Below are 24,319 nucleotides of genomic sequence, written 5' to 3'. Positions count from 1 at the left end.
AAATCTTCTCTGACATATTATGTAAAAGCAGTTGTTTTATGCTGTTTTTGTCTTATGTCAAATCTATATTTTTGACACCTTGGCAACAAAACCTTAAACTATTTTAATACTATTTTAGCTAATTACATCCAAAATCAATTAGCCTCATTTGAAGCACAAGTTTGACATTGTGGGAAACACCATTAGGCTATACTGGCTTTCTGGTATAGTTTTTTATGAGAATATCTACAACACTCACTTTTTTTTCAAAGTGTAAGGTTTACCCCCGGTTAGCTTTGTACAGCAAAACAATTGGAAACGGTTAGCACAGGGGTCATCACATAATGTTCCCAGATGTGTACGGCACCGAAATGGAACGTTTCATTCATTACATTATAAAACGTCCCATTTGGTTTAGTGGATGAAATACAGTTGTAAACTAGACAGACCAGACTGGATATTTATGATACATTCTTGATTTGGTATTAATCTTTAAACCACTTTATATTTCCTATACCTTTCACTTTGACTAACATCTGTTTCCTTTTTATTCTCATCAATCTGCAGACATTCACCAAGTAAGCTGAGTGGAACATGGAAGCACTTGGTTTTTACATTTCTTTCTAGTATTGGCTAAATATGCCTCACATTTTCCATAAATAAATAGGCCTATGTCTAAAAATATGCATTACACCAGCTTCAAAGTAGCCACACTCTAGGCTACATCAAAAGAAGCTTCTGTTTTTGAAACTTGTCTGCAATTTTCCCATCATAGACCTACCAGATGACAGAAAAAAACAGCCTCTTGCTTTATGATTTGTCTAAAGCTGTCTGTTGTGTTGAACTCAATTGAGTGTGGTTCTACAGTAAAGCTTTATCCTTTGTGCTATTTCCAGGGAGACGCAGGTACACAGTCTTTGCAGCCATGAAACAGTTGTACTACGACGTGATTAAAAATATTCTTATCTTAAAAAAAAAAAAAAAAAAGCAGACAGCTGTCTTTGCTTGCTTTCATCTGTTTTATTCTGGGTTTATCTTTTCTTTATTTTTTTGGCTTTTATTCTTAGCTTTGGTGGGTTTGTTTAATTGTGGGCAGGGACGTTCAGTATCCGTGTGTTCCAATACCCATACTATCTAGTATGCCACTCACCTGTGCGCGCGCTGCCGCCAACACCAGCGTGAGCGCTCGCGAGCAAAACTCTCTCTTCCTCACTCACTGCGAAACTTGGCAGTTGATTGAGCAGCAACTAGTCCAAGCCATTTACAAGAGAGTGCAGACCATATAGTGCAGGCGAGCTCCCTTGACTGAAACGAGGCACTTTCGACTTAAAAAAAGTCGGATAAAGGATAAATACTGGAAAATAAAGGAAGCTATGGACGCAAAGCGAGTGGACACCATTTCAGCACGTGTGGATGCTGCTGCCGTTTCGTCACCCGGTAGGACAGTGGTCGCATGTCATGGTCATTTAAATCCCTTTGCTATGTTGGGATCCATGTGGAGAAACAAATAAACGTCAGGCGAAACTCCAAGCCTAAGAATTCCAATTTAATATTGCCTCCTTGCCTTGCTTTTTGGTCACGAGTGTCAACTTTGTGACGGCGAAACTTAGTTGTGTTCGTGTGTTCATAGGACCACACATTAATTCGGCTTCAAATGAACTACATGCGACAACAAAAACATTTGAATGAAATGTAACTTTTTAACGATAGCTCGAATTTGGTCAATATCTATTCCCAGATGATGTAGACTCGTCTTGGAAGGCAACATTAAATTGACGTGTTAATGGGGGTTTGGCGTATTATTCTCCCATGGCAAAGTTTAGCCTGCATGCTTCTGAAACGTACATTTAGAAAGTGTATTTACTTTGCTTTTTTTCTCAAGTCGCTATCCTACATGTTATTTGTGTTGTTGACTTTTGCCTTCTCTTGAAAGGAAAACACGGTTGGTCAATGGGCAACATTGGTCGGGTTATTTTATTTTTTGTTAACAACTGGGCAGCAACCATTTTTGTTCTTCGTGCTGTTTCTATTTATTTTGCTGCTGCAAGGCATTGTCATTTAGTTTGGGTTGGAAAGGTTAAGAAACCCCTGTTGCAATAAAGAGAGTTAGTTCACCATAGCTGACAAGTGTAGCTAAATGCCTACTCTTTTTAAACCATGTTGGGGCATCATTACAAAAAAACAATACTGCATTCAAGAGCTTATTATGCGTGTGTGTCTGTGTGTGTGTGTGTGTCCGCTATCTCCTCACTGTGGATCAGTTATCTACATAACATTTCTGGCTCAAGTTAAAGTTTGTTTGCACACTTAATTCTCCTTCCCTAAGTGTTTGAGTCAATCATCTTAAGGTTTGAATACATCTGACCTGTCTGGCTGGTATAACATCTCAAACCTAAAAATCCTTCAGTAAATGTTATATTCAATAATGTGACCCGGGATTTTAAGTTCCTATTAATGGCTCTTACCCCCTCGGCACAGGAAACAATATTGTATTCAACTGCTAAAATAAGTGTTGTTTAGTGGTAGAATGCGTACCACACTGCAAACATATTTTACATACAGTCTATGGTGCCAACTATTAAGGACATGCAGGCTTTGACAAATGGAGTGGAATGCACCAGATTGTGGATACATGGCCACAGTGAGTGTGAATGAACAGAACAAGTCATGATGAGTTGTTGTGAAGACATCTTGTCTGTTACAGTCTCATCTCTAATGTCTCAGTGATGGGATACTGCAGTATTAAGAGTGTAGAAGTTGTCGGTGTTGTGTTATTGACGGATATTGATTGCTGTTCCGTGGTCCCTAGTAGCTTCATTTAAAATGATTGCTTACTTGGATTTTGTACTCCATTTTGAAGGATGTTGGGGATTCATTAGTTTGCCTCTGGCAGCAGCAAGTAACACATGATTTCCCCTTTGCTTGCTCTAATTGGCACTCCTGAACAAGTTTCTAAGTCGTGGCTTAATTCAATTTATTCTATAGAGGGTCAGTCTAAGAGGCTTTTAGACATGCCTACATATCATTTGTTTCTAGCGAATATTACCCAGTTATTACAGATCCTTGTAGAAGGAGACCGAATTAAGACACTATAATGGTATTTTTTGTTTCTCAACTCTTTATTCTTTTTATCCTTCCTCACTTCCTAAAGCCCCCTACCACTTCATCCCCAGTGGGCTTCTTTTTCTTCCACATCATGGCCCTTCCCTTGGGGGGTGGAAAATCTTTAAACGTTACGTAATGACGATTCCCCCACCAAAAAAATAAGAAGATACCACAGCCACCCATCCGTGAGTGGATCCTCCCAGGAGCAACCCTCCTCTGTGCGGCTGTCATTCTTTGCATCAGTGCCTTGGAGCTTTCTCTCACATTCACCGTTGTAACTTCTGCCTGCCTGCCTGCCAAAGGCTCCCCTAGACATTTCCCTCCTTTTTAGCACCACCATCCCCCTGTAGTCTCTGAAAGGCACTATAAGGAAAACGCAGCTCTGTGAAGGTTTCTGCTTTCCCCGAATGAGCTGTTTTTTTTCAGCACCATGGCCAGCTCCATCTTTTGCACTTAAAATAGTTGAACAATCGGGAGGTGCTCTGGTGGCGTAGTGGATAGAGCGCGTACCATATCGGCTCAGGCCTTCGTTGTAGTGGTCGTGGGTTCGAATCCGACCCGTGGACCTTTACTGCAGGTCATCCCCCCTCTCTCTCTCTCTCTGTCTCCCCATTTCAACTCTGTATTCAACTCTGTACTATCAAATAAAGCTAGAAAATGCCAATAAAATAATCTTAAAAAAAATAAATTGAACAAGCTGCTGTGTCCGTTCTGCATTGCTAATTATGCCTCCCATGCATTGTATATCCAAGGCCTGGAACAGTGCTGAACAACACTGGTGGGTGATAAAATGAAACAGTTAAAGTGTTACCATGAGTCATTACCTAATAGCTGTGGAATCGATGCTTCATTTACTCTGATTTGCATTTAATTACTTTGGATCTAATTACTTTGGCTAAGTGTTTAGCCTGCTACATGCACACAGCACTTTTCAACAGAACTAGTGAGTCCACTGAACACTTTTCAAGAGACACACCCCAAAATAATGTTAGTACGCCAGTGGGGACAAGTACAATCATGCGACGGAGAGTTACATGTCTACAAGGTGAGTGAAAACAACCAATCTGCATATGCATGAATTAAGAAATTACACAGAACACAAACACACAGAGCTGTGGAAATAATTGACATTTTGTACGGAGTCATGATTCTAAGGTTGGAGCCAGTTATGTGTTTTGGTTTTGCTGCAACCAAATGCAAGCAATGAAAGAAGTGTGTCTGACCAATAAGAAGTCTCAAGATGTCAGCTTTGAGCTTTAAATGGCGTAGAGGCGTGTGTGTGCGTGTGTGTGTGTGCGTGTGTGTGTGTGTGTGTGTGTGTGTGTGTGTGTCCTCAGCATCTGTCTGCCAGGTGTCCACTCCAGAGATGACGGGTGAACCAAGGGTACAGATTGGTTAGAAAAAAAAAGTGTTGCCCTTTTTTTTAATTTTTTTTATAATAAAAATGACAAAAGTAATTATGTGACTTCACTTCATTCAGTTTTGCTTTTCCACTTCTCTTGATGAAGAAAGTTATTTTTGAAAATTGTCTTGAAAGAAATCTGGGAGGATCACAGATTTTCTTTTTGGATATGTATGCTGCAGTTGTATCATCACTTCACCATAAATAGATTCAAAAATTGGAGCGTTTGATTGTTCAAACAGTCTGTTCTTCTGGCACATCTTCATATGGTATTAATGGCATTATACCACCTGCTGCTAAGTCAATTGTACTTTTAAGGTTTAGAATGGGAGACATTGGTGTATACAGCTCTGGAAAAAATTAAGAGACCACTCCAAATGTGTTTGAGTAGAATGAACATTTTAGTTTATAATACAATTGTTTGTCATTGGGAGCATTTTCAATAAATAATGTAGAGATGAAGATTTAAGAAAAATCCAGACTGGTCTCTTAATTTTTTTCCGGAGCTGTATGTATATATATATTTATTTTTTGTGACTACCTTTGCGCTCCCTCTCTACCTGTCGATGACACCCTGGTCCTTGGTCCAAACCCAGGACCAATTGTACCATAAACATCCCCGCTTGTCTCCCGCGGCTCCATCCAGCAGAGTTTGTTTGCTTTGGAATCCAACCTTTGTTTTTTTCCCCTTGGAGAGAGTGGGTGTGGAGCGTCTGCTCGCACAGACCATCTGCCCTGGGACTCAGGCCAGAGAAGAATGAGAGAAGGAGGGGAGAAAAGAGGGTGAGTTGAGGAAGAGTAAGATAGTGATAAACAGAGGGTTGAATGCAAACTGTTTAAAGGAGCTGTAAAAACCATTGCTGCTGCTGCTGCAGTGGCTTCGATGAAAGCCGAACATAAGGTGCAGGTTTAGGATCACTGAAGGCTACAGAAAGTGGACCGTCTTTCATGTTTATGCTGTGCACCCACAGGCTTGTTTATGCCACTGATCCGCTCCATTTGGCTTCCTTGGTTGTAGTGCCAAACAGCCCGTCGCCAACTGGGTGGCAACGCTTGGTTTCACTTTGCAATTGGTCCTTCTTTGTTTGTGCCAAGTGCATAACTTAGGACCCTTGGGGCAGGAAGAGAGAAACAAGAAACTTCGCTCATCTCACATTTTGTGTGACCACCAAACGTCCTATTTCTATAATGTTCTATATAGTCCAAAAAAGTGTTACTCCCGTGAGTCAAGCCAATTATCAAGGACTTTTTTTCTACCTAGATTACAAAGTGAATTGATTGTCTTCACATTTGTTAAAAGCAAGCAAATGAAAAGATAGGAATGAAGATTGAAAAAGTGTTCATCTATTTTCTTTTTTCATTTACATTGTATCACACAGTTCTTCCTCGGGTAGTTCCTTTGCTTTATTTGGATCCAAAATGAGTTAGACTCTTCAGCACCTTACAACCCCAAAAAGATAAACCGCAATAGAACATGAATAAATAATGGCGACCTGGCTGTCTTCAATACTTCTGCTTTCTCCTTGACTTAAATTTATGCATTAAGAAAATGTAATTAGTTTGATTCCCTCATTGCTATGGATATGGACGGACCCTCTTATTCCACTCTGTTCCATGGGCAACTTAACATTCACATCCTGTGTGTTACTTGTCATCTTTTTTTCTCTTTTGTTTCTTTATCATGGGATAGTAAATCTTCCCCTTGTAAATGAGTTAACATTTGTATTCACCACTGTCACTGTGCCTGCCTGAATTACTATCATTCAACCTGTAACAATGCATCACTACATGCTCTTGATATCAGCTCCAAACTAGTGTGAACTTGTGTCACGTTTCAATTCCCCGTTCCGCACAACAAAGTAATAACGATTATGGAGTTGACATTAAAGGTGTAGTCAGCGATTATGTCGAAAAAAAAAATCCAGGCTCTGTAAACGGGGATGTTGCTAGCTACAGTGGGCACCCTTTGTTTACATACCAGTTTACAGAGCCTACGCTTTCTATTAACACCAGATTTTTTTTCAGCGCACACACACACACACACGCAGTGTGGACTGTATCAGATATTCACTGATTTTGACAAAGTGTTTTTTGACAACAAGCATTCTCCAGAATCGCTGACTCTTACCCTTTAAAGAAGAAACAGACATATGTCTAGTAGGATGAGATTTTCCAAGGACACCTTGATGAAACGATGTCAGAGCTGAACATCATACAGGCCATATGTGGAGGCAGGCCTGGTATGAGTGGCCAACTGGAGGCTCCGTCTGTCTGTTCTTTCTTCTCCTCCCAATGCGGGGCTGTTCAAAAGCCTGTTCTGGGCTCTCTAGTCTCTCCAAAAGTCCATGTTCTACTGGGGGATTATCACATGCAAAAGCATACCGACGCCATGCTCATCTTGTGTACCTGAAAGTAGCTTGTAAAACTATAACGTCGGTTTACATAGAATAACAGTGACTGTCAATCGGCTGATCCTCAGTGGCTCTAGTAATTATCAGTGGTATGTCAACTAACACAACGTGAGTTACAACCTTGAACATCATGGAAAGAATGTCTCTGCTGCATTTTAGGTGTAGCGTCCATGCGGTGTGCAAGGCTGACATCTAGTGGTTATTCAAGGAAGATGGTGTCTCAGTTGTAAAGAAGATATTCATACACCTTTCATCCAGTTGTTTAGCCATAAGCTTGCATACATGCCGGTCTACTGTGGTGTATGTATTGTGCTGTATAATCTATGGTGGCCATTTAATGAAGCTGCTTATTTTCTGTCAGCCCATTTTCTCTGTTAATTGGATCTATGAAATGGCACTAAAGAGTGAAAAATTGCCATCACAGTTAGTTAGAGCATGTAGAGTTATATTTCTGAGTCTAAGTGACCATAATCCTGTGAGAAGTCATTTGAGAGTTGGAGGTGATCATTTAAACTTGTAAGTTAATGCATGGCTTGTATTGAGTGATTCAGGTATTTAGGATTGATTGATACGTTTATTCAAAGTCAACTGACTCTGTCCTTGAAACAAGTAAAGATGGCTGGTAACTTTAACTTACTTACCTGATCTTGTATTCTGCATTTGTTAAGCTGGGTAAAAAAAAGCCCTTTTTTTAAATGAGCTGAAAATGAGAGTATCCCCAGAGAAAATGAAAGTGACCTTAGATTGTTTTGTATGCCTGGCTGCCACAATGACACACGCCCTTACACAGAGGGCGGCCCCCGAAATTCCCTGGAGGTGCTTGTATAGTCACCTAGCGCGGTGTCTGTGTGTACATGCTGACCGATAAAGAGCCATTGTTATCTTCTGATAGCAGGGGCTGCGGCTGAATAATTTATGGAGACATTCCAACGCATTGACTCAGGAAACGACCCACACACCAACAGAGTGCAGGGAAGTGGTGAACGGTTTGACGTGTGTCTCTACAGATGAGTGTGTGTGTGTGTGTGTGTGTGTGTGTGGCAGGTTTTCTTGTTTGAAAGAACATATTGAAAGGCGTGCGCTAGTATACAACTTTATCTACGCAGTATGTGCAACATTGGGCAAGTCAGTGATTCTTCACAATGCTTGTTGTCAAGCTTTTGTGGGCCCGCTCTGTTTACATACCCTTTGTTTAGATAGCTGTTTACAGAGCCTAGGCTGTGGATTGACACCACTTTTTTTATTTTTGTATGGACGGGTCAGGAGGAGATATTCAATGATTTTGACAAAAAAGTGATTTTGACAACAAGCGTTCTGGAGAATGGCTGACTCCACCTTTTAACAAGTACGAGAGAGACCAAAGTATCTGCACTGTTCATTCTCATTATGCTGAGTTGCCCTCTCCCTAGAGCTTTCTTGCCACTTACCCATTTAAAAAAAAGTGCTGAACCCTGATTCATGCAATAATTAACACTGGTGCATGGCTTAATTGAAGCATAGTAATGAACAAACGCTGTGATTGACACGTTACTGTATCAGCAACATTGTTGGGTGTGTATCGCAGCCCATTTTCCATTATCTTGAGGGATATTTCAATTAGCCTTTGCTGTTGAGACTTAACCATTTGCATTCTGTGGGCTGTGGAGTCCTTACATAGGCTACAACCAGACAAAGGAGCTTATATTAATGCAATATTATATCATTATATAAAGAAGCAATGGACACAGTTTTCTTCTGTAAATCTGACACTGGTGTTTTCTTCTTTCTCAATCCCAGTACGCGCTCCCTCCTATCAGATAACTCGGCCGAGGATCAAGAGATGACGGTATGGATTTCAGGTCAGCATAAGTAAATAAGTGAACGACAACCACTGTTTTCCATGAGGGAGCCTAGACAGGGCTTTCAAAAGCAGAAAGAAAATATATCTGGGATAAACTGATACACTATCCCTACGTTCCCAATCGCATACTCTTTTTTTCTATTCTACATACTAAATCCGACCGTAAAAATAATATAGTTAGGATGCAGTAGGCATACAATTGGGATATACTTTTACTTATTTATTTCATCATAACATTGCGCCTTGATCTTGCCTCATGCTTTTATATCCATCGCGCCCCCGTTTGTTTTCATATGGAGGCTCCGTTGATGTGACTTCACTTCAGGTGCACACTGGCACAAATAGCATGCAGTTTTCAACAGTAAAAATCTCGCCAGATGTATTAAACATCCGGGTATGTCTAACCATCCTAAATCTGGCCACAAGAATCGGGACATCCTAAATCTTTTTTCTACCATACTCAAGCCATACTCAATAGTAGATAGTATGGGTATTGGAACGCAGGGATAGTGTGACTTCCCCAAGAGAACTTCCTGCTTCTCCCATATCTTTAAATACCGCATTGGACTTTTTATTTTACCCACAGGGCTGTTTCCCATGATGCATTCTGCTAATTTTAGCCACCACGTTGGAGGACAAGGTCACGCTGGGTTTGTGAGAAATTAGGAAGTGTGCGTGTGCGTGTGTGCGTGCGTGCGTGCGTGCGTGCGTGCGTGCTGAAACTTGAAAGAAACTTGAAAGAAGGCAGAGAGACAACCAGGCTACATTGGCCATAGCTCAATGCATGGTCTGTCTGACCTGCTGCTAACACACCACCACACTAGCTAATGGCATGTCAAGCTATTGCAACAGAGAATAATGAGCAGCAGCCGTCCAAACTAAAGCAATTGAAATCTTAACCATTTCTGACCTAAGAAAATAACTGAGGAGCCTTAACTGATTTCACCATCCATATCAGCAAATTACATCTGACTGAATACTAACTCAGTATATACTAAATAATAATATAATTCTAATACATTTTACATCAGCTGGCTGTCTAAATTGATTTCACTGTACATAACAGCAAATTTCTTCTGACACAATCGATAGGTGTCTGTGTTAGAGGAAGAATTAAGATTTAAGTGTGCATGGCATCTTCAATCACAAGTGTCATACACAAACCACATAGCACCTTTTTAAAGTCTCCCATCAGCAGCTAATGGATGTGGACTGTGTTCCAGTCATTTCTCATGGCTTGACTTGAGCTGGGCAGATGCAGTTGATCGGATGGGAATACTAATCCTGCCGTCCCCCCCAACACCATTTACATTTATATTCTGTTTAAATGCTTATGAGTGTGCAGTAACACACTCAAAATCTAGAACATGTAGAACTATACAGACCAAAACACGCAAGGTTTAGTAGAATTAAAAAAACCTAAATAAAATGTAATGGAAGCAAAATAGAAGAAACAATTCTAAATTGACCAGTGCTTGACAAAATGTATGTTTTTACCTTGCAGTGTCTCACCTTAAGAAACCTGGTCTGAACTTCCAGTCCACTGGAGTTGTTCCTAGAGTTGACTAGCACTTGTAACCTTTATTTAACCTCGAAAGATCAATTGAGGGGTGACCCTCTTTTACAATGACGTCGAGTTTGTACAGATACACAATATACAATGAGAATACATAACAAGTTTACACACACACACACACACACACACACACACACACACAGACAACAACAATTTAAAACATTCAGATCAATTGAATGAAAGAGATAATAGCCTAATTAAAACAGTTACAAGTGTAGGGGGGTTGATTCAAAATAATACTTTTAAATTGGTTAACAGATATGAGTGTATTTATTTTAATTGTATGTTGTAGGCTGTTCCAGGAGTCAGGGGCACTATGGCTAAAAGCGGTTTTACTTGACTAAAGGTGGTCTTCTTGAATATCAATGAGTAGCATCGGCTTTTTGAATATAAATTATTCAAAAGATTGGGGACACTAGCTTTCTAGCCGTCTCCCTCAGGACTTGGGACGGTACCTCGGGCTGTGCTGCTTCACCTAACAAATGTTACAACTAACGGAATACTACTGTATATCATAGTGTAACTCTGCTGTAACCATTCTGTTTCCTCATGTGTGTGTCTGTTGGGAAGAGGATGGCTCTATTCCCACCCAGCTCTCTCTACTACAGGTACACAGAATATGCCTTGCTCATCTCAGGGGAAGCAATTAGAATAGGCTTTGCTGTCCACCCCCTTAAACACACCTATATATCATAGACCGACCGGCCGCACACTAGTTAATGTTATGTGCATTTAAATGCAAAGCCTTAAGCCCATTTGGCCGATGACCAGGGACCAATCATTTTGCATTATGATGTATGCAATAGGTATTAAAACTTGCTGTATGGCGTAGCATAAATAAACAGATTTGCGAGCACTGCTGACAAATATTCCACTGCCAACATATTACAGGAGACATTAGCACTGTGTTAATAATGTTAGGGAAGGAAAAGGCCATGCGATAATGGCTGTATTGTGGTATGTGTCATCTTCAACCAAAACACACAAGTACAGACATTTGCAAGAGTTTAAAAAGTGCCTAGATATGCCCTCTATTTCGACTGATCTAGCCACGTCATTATTTATCCGTAATAACATTAGAACATATCTGACATTAATGGCTCAGCTTGACTTGTTAATTAAAATGATGAACGGTTGAGTGCACACAGAGATCAGAGGGCAGGGTCACTCACAGGACAAGGTTCCACCGGTAGCGGAGGGTTTTTCTGGATATTTCATATTCATAGACAATCAGACAACCCAGCAGAGTGTAATGCGTGCTGATGGGGTGTTTGAAACAGATTATTATTTTTCCTTTCCTTAGCATTTTGTATGAATTGTTTAGGAACGAATATTTCACGAAAGTCCACCAATTTCGTCCATATTGCAATCTCTCAACCTCTATGGGTATTAACTGCTATGCACTTTTGTAAACACAGTGACTTTCAAAGTGAATGTTGTCCTTAAATAACTACTTAGCAATGAATAACTGCTTTGATGTCTTCCAGTCAGGATTTCGACAACACCACAGTACTGAGACTGCTCTGGTTAAGGTCCTCAATGACATCCACTTAAACACAGACAGTGGCAAAAGTTCTGTCTTAGTTTTACTGGACCTCAGTGCCGCTTTTGACACAGTTGACCACAGCATATTACTAGATCGACTAGCAAACTGGGTTGGACTTTCTGGAACTGTACTAAGCTGGTTTGAATCCTACTTAAAGGATAGAGACTACTATGTGTCAATAGGCAATTTCACATCTGAGCGGACAAATATTGAATGCGGGGTCCCCCAAGGTTCCATTCTTGGCCCTCTTCTATTTAACATCTATATGCTCCCACTAGCTCAGATTATGAATAAGAACAAATTATGCTACCATAATTATGCAGACGACACACAAATTTACATAACCATATCACCAGGAGACTACAGTCCAATACAGGCACTGAGTAAGTGCATTGAACAAATCAATGATTGGATGTGCCAAAATTTCCTTCAATTAAACAACGATAAAACTGAAGTAATTGTCTTTGGTGCCAAAGATGAACAATTAAAAGTCAGCGCACAGCTTACATCCGTTATGTTAGAAGCCACACCCAAAGCCAGAAATCTTGGTGTTGTTGTAGACTCCGACTTGAATTTCAAGAAACACATAAAATCAATTAATAAATCAGCCTACTACCACCTAAAAAACATATCAAGAATTAAAGGGCTTATGTCTCAGCAAGACTTAGAAAAACTTGTCCATGCATTTATCTTTAGTAGACTTGACTACTGTAACAGTGTCCTTGCTGGCCTTCCAAAAAAATCTATCAGACAGCTTCAGCTAATTCAGAACGCTGCTGCTCGAGTCCTCACTAGGACCAAAAAAGTGGATCACATTACCCCAGTTCTGAGGTCTTTACACTGGCTTCCAGTCACTCAAAGAATTGATTTCAAAATACTGATGTTGGTTTATAAAGCACTAAATGGTTTAGGGCCAAAATACATTACTGATATGCTGATAAGTTATGAACCGTCCAGAGCCCTTAGGTCGTCTGGGACAGTTCTACTTACAGTCCCTAGAGTTAGGACTAAACGAGGAGAAGCAGCTTTTAGTTTTTATGCACCAACAATCTGGAACAAACTCCCAGAGAACTTGAGGTGTGCTGCAACTCTCAGTTCTTTTAAATCGAGTCTGAAGACTTTTTTGTTTCCATTTTAACCTGCAATTTTCATTCTATTTGCTTCTTTTATTAAATCCAGTTTTCATGTTTTTATTTTATTTTTATTTTTAATTGCTTCTTTTAATCGCTTTTAAATGTTTTATAATGTGTTTTATGTATTCTAATCTTGCCCCTGTAAAGCACTTTGAGTGGCCTTGTGTCTGAATTGTGCTATATAAATAAACTTGCCTTGCCTTGCCTTGCCTTGCCTTGCCTTATTACCCAGCCATTCTCTTAACTCAGTAAGTGTATAACCTTTTGAAGATGTGGATACATTGAAGCAATTGATACATTTGTATTAATTGTGACACTGCTCTGTTTGTAGGGAGTGGGCATGTAAGGTATGTGTATGATGTGTTGGTTGAAGATTGTCCATGTGTTCTTCACTCATTCTCTCACTCCGCTGCACAGTGTGGTCCTAGCTCTCCCCCTCCTCCTCCTCCTCCTCCTCCCATCCCCTGTTCACACTCAGTTGATCAGCTCAGGAAAGAGGAAAGCGCTTGTGCTGAAACCTGAGAATCCCGTGCAGACTGAGGAAGCACAGACAGAGAGAGAGAGAGAGAGAGAGCACAACGTATTTTAGCCGACAAGGTAAGATGATGCTCAGAGGGACAGTTGATTGTGTTTGGATTTGGATTTTTGTGCACTGAGAGACATGTGGGATCCATTGACCAAAGCCAAAGCCCTATAGTTAGAGCAGCTAAATGGTGTGATCTGTTGATGTCTGAACTTTCTGCTTTTAAAGTGGGACCTTCGGCGAGTTTGCAATCCTAGTTCTGAAATAGGTGGGGAATCATTTGGTATTGTTTAACAATCTTGTTTGATGGACTCTGGGATGATTATCTGAAGACAATAAGGGTGTTTTCTGGTATTATTAAGGGGAGACAAGGCAGGCCAAATCATTGTTTTTCAAGAACTGGTCAAATTATAGATTTTTGGCTATTTTGCTTCTATAACAATGTCTTATTTAATACTAGTACAAATAAAAGTTGCAAAATGTAAATGTAGGTGTTTATTTGACTAAACCTTGTCTGTTTATTTATCCTATACAACCATAGTTAATGGCCATTATCTTAATATCAGAATCTCTTAATTGTAATATTAGTTTTTTGAATCCTCTGAACCGGAAATCGCAACTTCTAAAACGCTTAAATCAACAAACTTTATAATGAGTTTAGCACTATTCTGAAAGTTATTACAGAGAGATTTGTTCATATGTGTCTGATTTGTGATACATTTTCTTCCTAAAATAATTCCCAAAATGCCTTTTTTAAGACCTGTACATTTTAAGTATTTTTTTGATTAAACAGATGAAAAAAAGGCTGTATCCAAAATGTGTTGTGTAGAAACTGAAATAAAGATTTTAAGCAAGCCCTGGCTTTATCCAACATCTAGATTTTTAAAGAGATTAAAATCTACGCATAATTAGTTTGATATTTCCAAATTTGTATATTTCTTCAAATATTTCTGGAAAAAAAAATGGTAATACAAAAAATGTCTAGTTTTAATGAAATTAAAGCATCATTAAATGCCAATTTGAATGCAGTCTATCAGCATGGTGTATTGATTTTTACCATCACTATTTGTAGAATAGCGAAGGAGGAATAACTTGAAACAACAGCTCAGAGATTTTCCGATTCCAAAAGGGCAAACTGAAATGTCTTGCATTCCATTATGGGCCTTGCATAACTAGAGGCAAAAAAACCTTCCCAAATTAGCATATGTTCTCATCTGCATTGCCTAAACTGTTGACAGTTTGTTATGAATGCTGCAGGGGGGCTGTAGCTATTTGTGTTTGAATGTTTACCACAGGCTGTTATGAGCCATCATTTGAATCACCTGGCTAATAATAGCCATCACCTCCTGTGTTAAAGTTGACATTTACTTTTACTGCAAACTCAGATAATTAGGCCCGTATATGTCCATCATTCACTCTCCAATAACTCAACACTATATTTCATAAATAGAGAGGTTGCAGCCATGAGTTCACCGAGCAAGAGGAAGGAGTGGAGGGAGAGCATGCAGCATTACCGTAAAGACCACGGCTTCTCCAAGAAAGTCCTGCTCAACTGCTGCCTGGTGCGACGTATCATGACCTGGGCCTACCCCAGCCCACAAGGTACAAAGAAAAACCTACACACAATCATGATAGGAGCTATAGTAGTAGAATGTGATTTTAATATCTCATTTGTAAGGCAATTGGTTTCTTGTCAACCTTTTTTGGTTTTAAATGATTGTTCTCAGGTCTGTATATCCCAAGAAACTGCCTGATTAAACAACGTTACTTAATACGAACAAAATAATTCAGATGAATTGCTTTGGCTAGTGATTACATCTGGTAACAAAAACAAGTAGGACATATCATGTCTTGAACTTCAAGTCAACAGACAAATGAAAAAGTTACACAAAACATAGTCACCATAAACCTTTTATTTTATTTTGTGAAATCAAAGTGGAGAACTGATTTAATGTCTATACTGGATGGATAGAACTCATGTCCGGGGGAATATTGGTAGTGTAGTGCACACTTAAAAAATGACTGCAAACAATAGAAATGTGTGCAAGCCTATTACACAAATAGTTGGAGTTGTATTGTATAGTACCTCATGAAATGAAATGTACTGTTAAACTTAGATTTGACTGGACAAAATGGAGCAAAAAAAGCCCATAATCTGCCCAGATGCCATTTAAAGCATAATAATACTTTATTGATCAGTCACCCTTTCACCTGTTATAAGACCACCAGGATGTATGACTTCTGCGTGGTGAAAAATTATGGAAATGCGTTGCACCACGACACACAGTCGACAGCTCCAGTTAATGCATTCCCTTCTAACCTAGATGAGTATTGATTTCTTCTCTGGTTATATAGTCAAAATGGCCACATTGCCTTAATCTATATAGCTACAGTATAATATGTTCTTGCCACTGGAACAGGCAAAATATCAGACACGGAAACACTGGGCTGCCGTTGGCTAAGGCCATAAGCCCCTTCTCGTAAAAAAAAGTATTTTTCTATTTCTTAATCTTAATTTTGTATTATCTTTTTAAGATAATTTTTTGGCATTTTTATGCTTTTATTAAACAGTTTGGAGAGACAGAGGTGAAATGGGACAGAGAGGGAAATTACATGCAGAGAACGACCACGGGCCAAATTCAAACCTGTGGTCTGCTGTGATTATTTTTGACTGTGATATGTAAACACATAAACTGCAGGTTTTTCCATATTTTAAAACATGAATTGATGATTTCCCAGGCAGGCACCATTAATCCTGACTGGAAAGTTGCTTCATTTTGAATGTTCCTTCCTATGTAGTGGTATATGCACTCCCTCCTTCCAAAAGCATTGCTAATGAGAACATCTCTTTTTTTGTTCTACTGTATGTTGAGATACTTAATTGAAAGCTATGGATGAAGATTAAAATAGCAACTTCCTTGTATGTTTTTGTTGTTTCCGTTTATTAGTTAGACTACCTTAGTTTCCATGGTTGTGTTATAGCTCAGTGACATGTCAGGCATCACCACAAAAGCTGGAGCTTTTTTAGTGGGCAATTGCTTTTTAATATTCAAATGGTTTGTCAGATAGATAGGCTGTGTTTGGGTAAGATGTACAACGCTTTAACCCAGTGGTGTCAAACATACGGCCCGCGGGCCGGATGCGGCCCGCGAGATGATTTAATCCGGCCCGCGACTTGTAGAGCACACATTTATGAGCATTTCAAAAAAAAAAGTAAGTCTCTAGCCCATTCCTGTGAGGAGATATGAATTTTTAAAGAAATAACCAAAATGCTCACTCCAGCCGCTAGGGGGCAGCCTAAATTAAAAAAAAGCACATTTTAGCAACGTGGGAAATGGTAAATGGCAATCTTGCTTCACCGCTATTAATGTTTCCTCCAGTGCTTTATGGCAAAGTAAAAACCAAAAAAATAAAAAATAAATAAAACAATTTTTATTTTTAGTGCTGAACAATTAATGTACTAGCAAGCGCGATGTGTCCGCGGCTCTGCACGTGCGAAACGAGCAGGAGCATGCTAGTGTAGGCCTACAAGATTTATTTCCTAATTTTCCATGCTGCTTTATTTTTATGTTTTAAATTGGGAAAAACGAATTCCAAAACAACCAATAACCTCTGTATTTAAAAATAAATCAAAACAGTAGAAGTTGCACTTTTATTAAATTTTATTTTGTACTGTCTGCATGTTTGCACAAAATGTGTCCCTGTACATATAGTAAACAAAATTGGACAACTGTAACGTCAGTGCCTGTTGTATTTGTGTATTCAAATAAACAGTTGTTTATTTCATTAGTGCGTATTGGCATCTTTGAGCAAAATACCCCCCAAATTTTTGCTGCGGCGCACAGCGCCGCACCTCCTATTCCCATGGCCAGCAGCAACCTTTACTAAGACATTTCCTGGGGGGTACAGAGATCCCTTGTGATCCGTGATAATGTAGGTTACAAATGTAGACTGAGTGATAAAGCATATTACTGAAAAACAAAGCTAGAGATTTGGAGTTGATGTACGTTATTTTGCCATTATTGTACTGGTCCGGCCCACTTGAGATCAGAGAGGCTGTATGTGGCCCTCGAACCAAAATGAGTTTGACACCCCTGCTTTAACCAGTCATGAGTGTTAATAAAGGGACTGGGTGACTTCTGCAGTTGAGATTTTTATGCAACACAACAACACAAGGACTCCGAAACAGCTGTTGTTGTCATGAAAAAGAAGTGAGAGATTATGTATATCCATCCCTCCTCCCCCCTCCACCATCCCCTTTGAGACTTTTCTTGTTTCGTGTTCTGCCGTATTGTGCTGTGTGTGGCTGAATATTTGAATCCATCCATCCAATAGCATGCAAGCTGGCAACCACAGCTGGAAGCCACACCAGAGACCCAGGTGTTGCTGTCAGGCACATTTTGAATTGTACAGAACATTTGTTGAGGCTTTCTTTTCACTGCTCCCTTTTCATTGGAAACATGCTGCCTCCATCCCAGAGCAGGCTGCATTTTTAATATACTGCCGTTAGTTGTAGCCTAAAACAGCACAAATTCTAGAGCTCAAATTACCACAGTAATAATAAATGAACAGCTATTTTTAGATTGGAGCTTTAAAGCTTGGGTATATGATTGTGGCAAAAAAAAGTTGGTTTAGAGATTTGAATCCAAATACCCCAACCGCTCCACCTGCTGTAGCTCCTCCCTCCGGAAGACAGTTATGCGCGTTCATTTATTTTCAACTAGTGTCTTTCCTCGTATCCTTGCTGTCTTAGTGGTGTAAGCAGTTGTTGTTAAACGGGAAATAGGACATTTAGGGGCCGTTGATTGTAGACATTGCTGTTTGTTGGCTGCCATAGTGCCAAACTGACAGACTGCTAGGGTCGTGAACGCTCACGCAACTGACGCAACAACGTCGGTGCCAAAGTGAATGGACAGTCCCAACAGCCAATGAGAACGGAGAATCGGACCCTCACTCTGATTGGTCAAAGTGTAAGGGAGAATGGGGTTATATGTCACACGGGTTGGTTGTCACAATCGTTATATATCCCAGAACCAGAAGACACTGTCTGTTACATTTTGGTATGTAAATATCCAGAATTGGGATCAGAGGTCACCTAGTCTTCCTTGGAGTTAAGGCCTTTGCACACCGGGCGCGACGCGAATAAACGCAACGTAAAAGCGAATGTTTTGAAATGTGAATTTTGTCGCGTCCCACTTTAGAAGCGACGTCCTAGAAAAATCGAACTCAGTTCGAAAAAATTAGAAACGCAAATTCGCGATGCGAAATGACGGCGCTGGTGTGGAGGCTTGTATTGACTCTGTATACGTTCGTTAATTAACGGATTAATCGCACGAATAAAACGCGCCTGGTGTGCAAAGGCCTTTAGACTGCTGAATTTGAGGTGAGAGGACTGTTTTTGTTTTTCATGTCAAATTGAAAATATTTAGCTCCTCAGTTTTTTCTTCTAGGCTTTTACACGATGGGTTTATAACAAACCACTTGTTACCCTAAAAAAGCGTGAAGGGTAAGCAACAGTTTAGTCTGTTGTTAGCAAGCTAATTAGTTGTCAGATGGTTGTTGGCCTTGATGCTAGAAAGAAATTCCAGTTGGGGTTGGTCGTCACATTTTTTGGGGGATTGGTTGTCACATGTTATCCAAAGGGTGCAGCCAGGAAAGGAACCCAATAACAAAATAAATTGTCAAGCTGTATCCTCACTGACACCCCAGAGAATGAGAGAATAGAGCAGGAAAAGGCAGCTAGCATGCAAAAGAGATAAAGGGCAACACAATCAAAACGACCCAGTGCATCCCAAACTAGACCAGTTGCCAAGGCTACTGCACCCCAGCACACTCCACACCAGCTGGGGAAGAAGAAACAGAAGAGAAAGAGACAGGAGAAGGAATCTTCATCAGATGAAGAGGATAGTTTGTGTTTGGTTTGTATGGAAACGTTCTCCAGCACCTGTTCAGGGGAGGTAAGGGAGAAGTGTTGTATGTGCAACCAGTGGGCACACAAGCTCTGCTTAGTTAGAGTGAGCAGACCCTGCATATACCATCACTGTAACTCAGATAGTGAATGTGTGTAGCCTAGTTGTGTAGGCTATTATTGTTAGACCTATTTGTTTTGTTCTTTATGTTGTTACATAGGCTGGTTTTAATGTGGATTTCCTGTTTGTGTATTCCTTGCTCATTTTGTGTTTAGATGCATAAAGTTATGTAGGCCTATTTTTCAACTTGACAATGAAATTAAACTTTCAAATTTAGATTTTTCCCATTAAGATAACATTGTGACAAACAACACCATACCCCTTGATGGGGTTGGCTGTCACAATGTGTTAGAGTGTCTTTGATGGTAAATTTCTTCTTTATTACAATAAGTTAGAAAAAGTTAGGGGTACGCATTTCAAGACAACACCTTAAGCATCAATTTAATGTAGGAATGACTATTGATAGATGTTTAGGTGATGAGCAATTCTCACTAGAGTAAAAAGTGTGCCTACTAGCCCCGGCCTCCCCTACATGAGCAGTGGCAATTTTTGGGGGTGGCACACAGAGGCAGGGGAGAGCAAAGTGATGAGTAGATATTCTCAGACCACTTCACCTACATATAGCTGAATGGCTAATATGACATTTTTGCCAACTATTACAGTGAAAAAGTTACCCACCCCAGCTTAAGCCCAGTGATATGTCTATTCGGAGGTGTTCTCTTCATTAGCTGGCCTTTCAAACTAATAACATTATCCTCTGGCGTTGCCCAGAATACGCTCCACTCTAGCAGACCATCACACTGTAAACCTGCCAGGTGGCAGCAGCCGTTCCCTCCGCATGTTGGAGCAGTCTCCAGAAAATGAGCATGCTCACTGAAGCAGGTGTTTCTAGAAATACACAAGCTCCATGTTGTGTCCACAGCAAAGATAGAGCATTGTGTTAGCCTCATAGCGTAATTGCCAAAATCATATTTACCCTACTCTACTTTTACTCTACATCTACTCTATTCTACATCTACTCTACCAGGGTTCGTACAGATGCTTGAAAGTCTGGAAAATGCTTGATTTTCAATCGAGTGTTTTCAAGGTTTGAAATGTGCTTGAAATCTGAACACTGTGCTGGAAAATGCTGGATTTTCTCTTTATTGACCAGTGTCGTAATTCATCAAATTCTTTCATTTTTTTATTCTGTAAATTAAAAAAAAAAATCTGTCGCAATGTTTTCTTCGCCGCCGTCTTGTATGCACGAGTGCAGTTGCTCCCCGTGTTTTCTTTCCTGGGACACGCGCCATACCTGGCGATCGCTCCAGGAATTATCCAGAACCACGAGTCGCTGCTCATGGACCTATTGCTCCCGATACTTCCATATCAGATATCCGTTTCCATTTGGTTATGACGAGGCCCTAATAACCGACAGGCATAGGCTACTGTACGGTCTGCTTAAAGTACCTCCAGCTGTAGGCCTACACAATGGGGGAATCGGCACTTCGAGTTCCTGCCAAAGGTAAATCAGTTGAGAATTTTTTTTCGTTAAAACGTATCGGACTATGTCACTCTGGTTGACTGTTCAATCATGTTCTTCTTTGCAAGTTACACCAAATCCCGAGTTTGTATGTGTAATTGACTTGTTGATACAAATAAATAGCATGCTAAATTGATGCTCAACACCGTTAGCAATTAGCTGACCAGCTAGTTTTCAATAATGTATTGCTCCAAATTCATGTTGTTAGCTAGATAACGTAAGCTTGGGGGTTACTTCATTGTAACGTGATGTTACACTCATGCGAGGAAATTGAGACCTCCGCGAACGTTTGGAGACAGTTTAGAGACTCCCTCGCGACTGCAGTCTCCAACTTGTCGCAAACAGTCGCAGCCCAGTGAGATACGGGCATGAGTGCCGTGACTTCCTCTTTCTGAACGCGCATTAAGGTTATACTTTGATGTGCACTGTGCATTCGAAGCGTGAGGCGAGCCCCCTCCCTGCACCTTCTCTGTGTGTTGATAGCGTGCCAAGTTTCCGCTGATAATTTCCGCTGAATTGTGTCCCCGCCGGCCGGTGAGCGCGCAATCGCGCATGCATCAAACATATTAACGCTTCAATTTCACTCTAGTAAATTCAGAAGTTCTTTGGATCGTTTTGTACATTGTTTTTGGTACATTTGTTTGAAAATTAGGTTTGCAAAGTTATTAATGGCTCATCCGCCAATAAAAATGCTTTTATTCTTCTGTGTAATTAACTGTATCCTATGTATTGCACATTTATAGCACTTTTCATAACACAAATTAAGGTAGCATAGAGGAGGGAGCCTACTAAAATAAAATATCTGGGTTGGTCCCCAGATGTTTTTATTTTAGTAGGTTGGTTTGCATTGGTGTTGAACTGTTCCCTACTTGTTTTCTTCTTTGAATAAAGCCTAATGCTGCTAGTAAAATACCACCAGCCACTCAACCCTCAATAGTAGACATGATATAGAATAATTACCTTTATTACAGTTTAACCAAATGTTTTAACAATAGGCTACAGGAGATATTTGAAAGCACTACACATGCATTGTAGGCTATTCAATTAAATTTGTGTCAGCGGAACCGTGAATGTTCTCCTTTTTTTCATTAAAATGAATGCAGAAAAGGCACACATTGCTTCATAAAAATTCACCAGAATGCAGGAAATTAAGTGTTTAATGCTCAAAGATTTTTGGGGGGGACCCCCAGACCTCCACTTCTAATGTGTCCACACCCAATGTTTACTTAAAATTTGTCCTACGACTTTGCAATTCATGAATTAGTTTATTTTAATAAGATTTTTGATGTTTTATCACATTTTCCAATTGTCTTTATTTCTGATTTATTATAAACAATATGTAAACTTGCAGGACACTAGCAAAAATAATTGGCTGGGAGAGAGGACACTGCAGCAGCACTGATATAGAGTGACAATATGCTCCATCTCATGTGATATTGCTCAAGTATAGTCATGTTGTTATTAACCTGATAGATGGTCATTTTTGGCATATGAACTAAACTGATAAAGGTCTCCTTAGGGCCATACTGCAATTTGGTGATTGTCCATACACATTATATTATGAACACTCCCATTTTACAGATAAGGCAATGTATGAAATCATAAGCATTTATTTATATACTGTATATATTTAAAGCTTCGGCTTCCTTGAAAAAGTTGACATTGTATCTTGAAAGTGCTGGAAAAGTGCTTGAATTTTACTCTTAAAAAGCTGTACGAACCCTGTCTACTCTACATTTACTTTACCCTACTTTATAACCCTTAAAATTAGGGCTGTCAAATTAACGCGTTAATTTCGATGAATTAATCACAGAAAAATTAACGCGATTTAAAAAAATTAACGCAGATTAATCGCACTTCTACAATGCCCTTTGACCCGGTGCAAAAGTGGTGCGCAGCTGCACCGAGCTGAACCTGTAGCTTGCAAACACACCCCGCACGGGTGAAAGGGAGAAAAGTAAAGAGAGAAGCAGGGGAAAGGGGCCGAGGGCTCTATGGACGGTTTATGGGATGCTTCGGGCAAATAAGCATGAAGGTAGGAAGACATCTCACTTTATTCTCCGCAGTGTCTGTGCATTATTGATTTAGTGGGTGCAACAATGTAGGTTCAAAAGTATCTCTCAATCTCCCTCCGTGTGTCTCAATTTTGTTTGCTAGCTGTCTCGTCTCCCACGTAAACGGACACCCGCCCCGTGTGTGTGTGTGTCAATATTTTTGCCTATAAGTACGATGATGGTGAATGAATCGGCATAGGCATCTGTGGCAGTGCAGCGCTGTCTGTTGTGGAGACAGAAGTTACGAGAGACGGAGAGAGAGAGACGGAGAGAGAGAAACAAACTGTAGCAGGCTATACAGCTGTTTATAAACAGGTATAAAAGTGTCATAAAAGTATGCAATTAATTTAGATTAATTAATCACAGAGCCTGTAATTAATTAGATACATTTTTTTAATCGCTTGACAGCCCTACTTAAAATATGACTTAGGCAATTATGCTATTAGGCTAACAAAAGTAGATGTAGAGTAGAGTAGAATAGAGTAGATTTAGAGTAAAAGTAGAGCAGAGTAAATATGATATAGGCAATTATGCTATGAGGCTAACGATGTATGCAAATACCTGCTGTCTCTGTCACACACTCAAAATGGCTCTGTTCTATCCACTGAAGGAAGGGATGAAATACAGTACATGTACAGTATATACCCAAATTGTGGAAAGTTTTGTTTTTGACCATTTTCTTTCAGTTTATCTGTAATTAGGTTAAAGACCTAATTCACCGGTGGAAATATGAAGGTGTATGGAACTCTGAGATCCTATGTAGTATAAATGTGCGAACATTTTAGAAATCGGTTCATCCTAGCCTGAAAAGGCAGAAAGAGTGTTTCATGGTCTCACTGTTTAACCCCACACATAGGGTTAGGATTAAAAGGACAGCTGGGCCAAGGGAAGACTGAGGAAAGACTGAGGGAAGAAAAACCTCATTCATTATATAATAATAATGATTTTATAATGATAGAACGCCGGTTCTGTATGGGTGAAGTATTCCTTTTAATTTAAGTAAAAATCCATTGCACTTCACCTTGACTGCCAGCAGAGGGCAGCACACTACAAAATAAAAATAATGGCTCACATGGTGTTCTATTTGCTGCACTCAGAGCAGTTTAATTGCCATGCCTTAAATCATTTTCCCTAACTTAAATATGTGCGATAATTTAAAATGAGGCATTTCATTATCATCATTCAGTATTTATTTCAGCACTGTCTGAAAGACAACCCCCCCCCCCCTCCATTACATCATGTCTTGTAACGTTCAGGTC

At 39.9% G+C, this 24,319-nt stretch overlaps 1 protein-coding gene across 1 annotated transcript in view; it reads left to right on the top strand.

Annotated features, from left to right (window-relative positions):
* Positions 1-1,352: 1,352 nt before the first annotated feature.
* The window catches only part of kcnip4a (potassium voltage-gated channel interacting protein 4a), a gene marked incomplete at its 5' end in the record, with an annotated part of 138,495 nt that continues 115,528 nt past the window's right edge, over positions 1,353-24,319 (top strand). The window contains one exon of the mRNA XM_080052209.1: positions 1,353-1,416. Within this exon, the coding sequence (XP_079908335.1) occupies positions 1,353-1,416 (64 nt within the window). The remainder of the gene's footprint in view (positions 1,417-24,319) is intronic.

This window comes from Ammodytes marinus, assembly GCF_949987685.1.
Source record: "Ammodytes marinus genome assembly, chromosome: 23".
Lineage (NCBI taxonomy): Eukaryota > Metazoa > Chordata > Actinopteri > Uranoscopiformes > Ammodytidae > Ammodytes > Ammodytes marinus.
Note: the sequence above shows the minus strand (reverse complement) of the source record. Positions and strands in the feature narration are given on the sequence as shown.